The 5,811-nt window shown below is 51.9% G+C and overlaps 1 protein-coding gene across 9 annotated transcripts in view; it reads right to left on the minus strand.

Moving 5' to 3' along the window:
• The window catches only part of DDX4 (DEAD-box helicase 4), a 114,984-nt gene that overhangs the window by 100,323 nt on the left and 8,850 nt on the right, over positions 1-5,811 (minus strand). For 2 of the 9 annotated variants that reach the window (XM_019517850.1, XM_019517846.1), the window contains exon 1: positions 2,103-2,212. The exons of 3 other annotated variants lie outside the window; for them this stretch is intronic. In XM_019517850.1, the coding sequence (XP_019373395.1) occupies positions 2,103-2,174 (72 nt within the window). In that variant the 5' untranslated portion in view covers positions 2,175-2,212. Of the gene's footprint in view, positions 1-2,102; positions 2,213-5,811 lie in introns of those variants that run through there. 4 more of the 9 variants (XM_019517847.1, XM_019517849.1, XM_019517844.1 and 1 more) reach the window with 3 other exon arrangements.

Raw genomic sequence — 5,811 nt, forward strand, 5'->3', positions numbered from 1 at the left:
TCTCATCCATCTTGTCAGGAAAAATAAGAGGCCAATGCTGAGCACATTAGTATTATACTAAGTTGATATACTAAGTTGAATGGTTGGGGGGAGAAAAGTCAGCCTCCAACATAATGGCATGTTATGCAGTTCAGCTGAACTCTGTAATAAACTGGTGTGCAAAACCTTGTTCTGCATCAGTCCATAGCACAGAATAAGACTGCAGCAAGAAAATGGATTTCCTAGATGTATGTTGTGTTACAGATCCATGCAGGCAAAACAAAACAGAAAAAACCCTTAAGCCACCACTTTTTCTAGACTACTCTAAAATCCCTTGGTAAAAAGTTGCTTTCCCTTAGCCCTCCAAATTAAGCAGCTTCATTTTTAACAGACTTCCTCCCTAGAATTTATCAAATAGGCAGGTGTTTCAGTCACAGCAGGTGTTACCCAATTAGGCTAACTTGCTGGGGGAAGATAGGAGATCTTATCAAACTCATGAAAACCCTAATGGGGAAAAGAGTCCCTCCCCAATACTTTCAAATTAGAAATTTTATAAATAAATAAATAATAGAGAAACACACTCTTGGTAGACAATTTACCCCACTGAGCAACTGACACAGGTAGACTGAAGAGGAATAAAGGTTCATCTCTAAGATATATGCAATTTTAATACCCTCAGGAAGACTAATCAAATGAAAGCTTGAGAAAAAAACTGGGGAAAGAAATTGAGCTGGAGCAGTGGAAGAGAATGTGGGCATGAGGTTATTCATCTTCCATGCACGTTTTACACAAAGAAAACCTTTATTAAAAATGATCCACAAACTGTACTCATCTCCAGCTAGGATCTAACACACTTTTTCCAATGGTGACGCATCATGCTGTAGAGATTGTGAAAAAAGAGGCCCCTTTATCCATCTGACTGTTGTACCCAGAGGTCCAAATATGCTGGTGGAGGAAGTGACAAAACTAACTGTGGTGGATGGTAACAGCCCTTTGGATCCACTGGTTTGTCTACTGCAGTGGTTCTCCACCTTTTTAGGCCTAAGGCACCCCTCCAAATACACTGGCTCTTAGCTTTCACTCTTGAGGGCAGAAAGACTAGAGCAATTCTGCTGTGGCAAAAAGCAGAGATTACAAGAGGTTAGAATACTTTTGACACTATAGATTCCCATTTGAAATCTTATAAGCCATGTGTAGCTGTTTGTACAGCCAACAATACTAGTATTGTACAACAGTGTCACCCTTGAAAGGATCTCATGGCATCCCAGAGTGCCACAGATCCCTGGTTAGAAATAGTCACTGCCCTACTAAGTGTGCCTATAGAGGAAATGAGTGTGTGGAATGAAAAGCTGGTATCCTCCTTCTCAACTGCTAGCAGTAATGCAGCTAGGGGTGGAGGGACTGGGCCACCAGCCTTAGGCACTGACTTCAGAGTGGTGCCAAAAACCATTCCCCACACTGGCAGAGTCTGTGGCCTGGCAGCAAGACCCTCACAGCACTGCTCCTGCAGCAGCAGCAGCACGTGCAGACACCACAGCACTGCTTTAAGAGCAAGAGCTGCAATGGGCAAGCAACACATTGGGGGCAGAAGCAATAAGTCCTACACCACCCACACAGCTGCACTCCCAGCTCTCCCACATGGCCTTCCCAGGTCACAGACCCTGCTTGCTATACAACCGGCTGCTGGAGATCACTTGCTCAAATGGGGAAGGAATCACACACTCGTCCCACCTCCAGAAATGAGAAATTATAAACCACGGATGGTCCTGGCAATTCCAAAGCTGTCCCATCAGGCAAGATAATCAGGAAACACACAAAAAAACAAGGAAAGGGAGTGAGAAAAGAGGGACACCTCGGCAAGAAAGGCCAGTTACTGGGTCAGGCGCAGGTACACGTGGCGCAGGGGCAGACGGCGAAGCGCACGACCCCCATCTCGGAGGATTGGATATCCATGGGGGGAGCACCCCTGACCGGGGGGGAGGGGGGTCTGGGCCCGCCCGGCTCAGGGCCTCAAGCACTTCCACTGCGGCCTTTGCCGCCAGGGGCCCGCCCGCAGGACTCAAAACATGAGCCCGGGGAGTTCAAGCAGGGACCAGAGTGCCACCTCCCCCCGCGGGCCCTACCGGCTTCTCGCCGCCGGGCGCGCAGGGCGGCACCGAGATGCCGATCTCGGTGTCCCAGTCCTCGTCGCCCATCCTACCGCGGGCGGGCGGGAACTGACGGCCAGACTGACGAACCGACGCGCCGCGGAGGGGGCGGGGCAGGGACAGCCCTGCACAAGCCCGGCCCGCGCCGCCACAACGAGGCTTCTAGTAACTCGCTCGGCACGTGCCTCGGCTTCCCGCGGCCCCCGCCCGCCGACCCGGCACGTGCTCTACTCCGGCCAATCGGAGCGCAGCCTCCCCCCACCCCACCCCGGCGGCTGGCTGGCCGGCCGGCCGGAGAAGGCGTCAGGGGCCCACGTGCGCAGGGCAGGGGGAGGGAGGGCGCTCGGCTCTGCGCAGGTGCAGATGCGCCCGCGCGAGGCCGGGGCCGGGGCCGGGGCCGGGGCCGGGGCCGGGCAGGCTGGTGCGGGGGAGAGTGAAGCAGGACGCTCGCCCTAGCCCCGCCTCCCTCCCGGCATTGTATTGGCCTTGCTCCGCCGCCTTCCTTTGTCCCGCGGCCTCGCAGTCAGTCTGAGGGCAGGGAGGGGGCTGGGGAGACAGCACCTGACAGACTAACCACAGGGGATGATAGTTGTGCGTTTTTCTACGTGTGTGTACATACATGTGTATACACACGTGTGCAGAGGTATACACGGGTGCATCTGTACACCTAGCACAAGCTTTGGTAAGCTGCAGATGCTGTGAAAGGATGTGCAGAAGACACTCATGACGCAGACGCTGCACCGCACAATCAGGGCATTAAGCAGCTAAGACCACCCCTCTTTTACCCTGATAGTTTGGGGATACCTTATGCTGCTCGCTTCAGGTGCATCTAATCACAAGACCAATTGTGAGTCTTGGTCTCCAAGTCACTACTGTTGGCAAAAGTCAGCTATAGTTTGCATGCACCCGTGGCTGAAGCCTCAGCCTTTCTGTTGACTCGGGAACACATCTTCACAAAGGATATGAATCTATGCACCTACTGGCACAGAGGACACAATTCACTGAATAGGTAGGTCCCATGCCAGCCCTCTACCAGAGCCCTGCAATGCCCCTCTTCCCGCAGCAAAAATCACTCGTACAGTTTCTGGCACACACAGCTTGGACATGCTCAAGAGCCACAGCTGGAGACGGCTTCACTGCCTCATTTCCAGCTGACACGGCTGGAGTGAGAACATATAGATGCCCTATATTTGAGAGCGGCAAACCTAGGAGCAGAGAGGTAGTTAGCCAGGTTAGTCTGGTCAGGCAGAAGGCAGGGTAGATTTGCACCTTGCAGACCAACTCTAGGAGCACCACATGCACTACATAGATGCATGCCCTATGTCTGTCTTTACTGGTGTCCTTGGCTGAAGAGTCATTATAATTTGCTAAGTATTTTGTAAAGTTGCGTTTATCTTATATCATAATTTCAAAGGCTTCATGTGGCTACTGTGCTCAATAAACCTCTAAACTAAATAATAATAAAGTTGCATCTTTGCCCTTTGACATTTATACTTTATATTCATAAGAATTTTTCCCAATGCTGCTTAATATCTGACTGACTGTGAACAACTTACAGAACAAGAAATATACCCTCTCACAAGTTTGGGTAAATAGGAGAAAATTAAAAATGTAACATAATAATTGGGGGGAAACAATTTAACAAAACATTTCAAATTGTTTTAGTAGAACTGAAACAAGAACAATAATAATAGCACAAAACAAAAAAGAACAAAACACACCTGGCAGAAGCATAGATTTTTAAAAATTTGCCTTATAAATGCTACCAACGATAGGCCACAACAGTTTATTCTGTTATAAGGAAGATTAGCAAAGAGTTATTTTAGTCCAGAGGCCTGTCTGTGCTGGCATACTAACATAAACGACACGTGTCCCCAGCGGCTGGGGGGGCACGGCGGCGGGAGCTGCTGCACACCTTACCGGTGCAGCTGCATGCACCCCCTACGCGTCACCCCTGCATGCTGAACTATTTCAACATTACTGCTCCTGATACCGTGCAACTACATGCATTTCTTATAAGTACTGGACTGTTAATGCTTCAGCTTACCTATTTTACCATGTTCAACAGCTCCATGAAGTCAGGATTTACAGAAAAGCTCTAAGATACTTCATGACCAGAAGAATATTCTGTTACATTAGGGTGCTTATTCTAGATGCCTCTGATAATCAGTGACATTTTCTATGATTAGTCCACTAAAGAACACATTGCGAAGGAAATAAGCATCACTTTGCCATCTCCTGGTGGTAGTACTATCCAGTGACAATTCAGGGGTCAGGGAGTGGGGTTATTCCCCCCTCTGCCTCCAGGGGACCACAGCAGGGTCTGTCCTCCCTGACTGCCACTGCTTGCTCCCTGCTTGGGGCAAGCAGTGGAATAAGCACCTTCCTGCCCCCCCCCTCTGGCGTCTGGCAGAGGGGGCTTATTCCACCGATTGCCCTGGGCAGAGAGCAAGCAGCAGCAGCCGGGGCAGGCACGCAGACCCTTCTGTGGTGCCCCGAGGGCAGAGGGGAAAATAACCCTGCTCCCTACCTAAAGGGCACTGTCCACCAGCGTCTAGCCCTGCCCACGCCCAGCCACGGGAGCAGCGAGGGGAGAGTGACCATGATCGGGGCAGCAGCCCGTCATGGTTTCCCTGAGCATGAGCCTCTTGCCAGCAGGGAAAGCTGCTGCAAACTGCAGCAGTGGCAGTGTTGGGTGGGGCCTGGAAGGCTCTGGCCCCCTCCGACCCCTGGTGCTGCCACATGCAGTCTGCTGCAGCTCTGGCTGCCCCAGGAAGGGGCTTGCACTCCCCAACACTAAGCTACCTCCGTTAAGGGCCCTGCCCCCCTCGCCGCTGCAGCAGCTGTGTGGGGGCACAGCCAGACACCGCCTGGCAGGATCCCGTAGGCAGAGAGCAGGGACAAGGGTTATTCCCTCTCCCTCTGGTGTCCAGCAGAGGGGGCTTATTCTGCTACTTGCCCCAAGCAGGGAGTGAGTGCAGCAGCAGCAGCAGCAGCAGCGGTGGCAGCAGTTGGGGTGAGCAGATCCGGCTGTGGTTCCCTGGGGATAGCGGGGGTAGAGGGGAGAATAACCTCCTTGCCTGCCCCTGCTGCCTCAGAGGCAATGCCGGTTCGCCACTACAGCAGTGAGGGGGAGTGCCTGGCAGACCCAGCTCGGGTCCCTGACAGTGGGACAGGGAGGGGGGAATTAAACCCCTTTCTCACCAGACCCCTACCCCTGCCTGTCCCTGCTCCAGGTGCAGAGCAAGTGTCGGGGCCAGCCCTGCTCTGCTGGCACAAAGAGCCCAGCCCAGAGAGCATGCTGGGATGCTGGGGGACTCTGGTTTAAGTTAAACCAGAAAGAGGCCTGGGACAGACGTTTCATAAACTGGTTTGAGCCAAGTCAATTAAGTCTGATATTACATTCAACCAGGTTTATTCTCAAACTGGTTTCAGCCATTTTGAAATACTTTTTTGTACACTGAATGTCTGTTCTGTTACAGATTTAAAGTAGTTTCTGATCACTTAAACCAGTTTATGTGTAATGATCCTTCCCCCACGGACGACCCCGCTCCACCCGAAGAGGACCCCCGCGATCGGACTTTATGGACTGAGACGCTTCCTCCGAGCCACCTTCTTCTCTACCATTGCGGACCATGGTAACGGGTTTGTGTGTACCTATCTCCTTTCTCTCTCAGCGTCGGGA

This window comes from Gavialis gangeticus, unplaced genomic scaffold (assembly GCF_001723915.1).
Source record: "Gavialis gangeticus isolate Ggan-Ray unplaced genomic scaffold, GavGan_comp1, whole genome shotgun sequence".
Classification (NCBI taxonomy): Eukaryota; Metazoa; Chordata; order Crocodylia; family Gavialidae; genus Gavialis; species Gavialis gangeticus.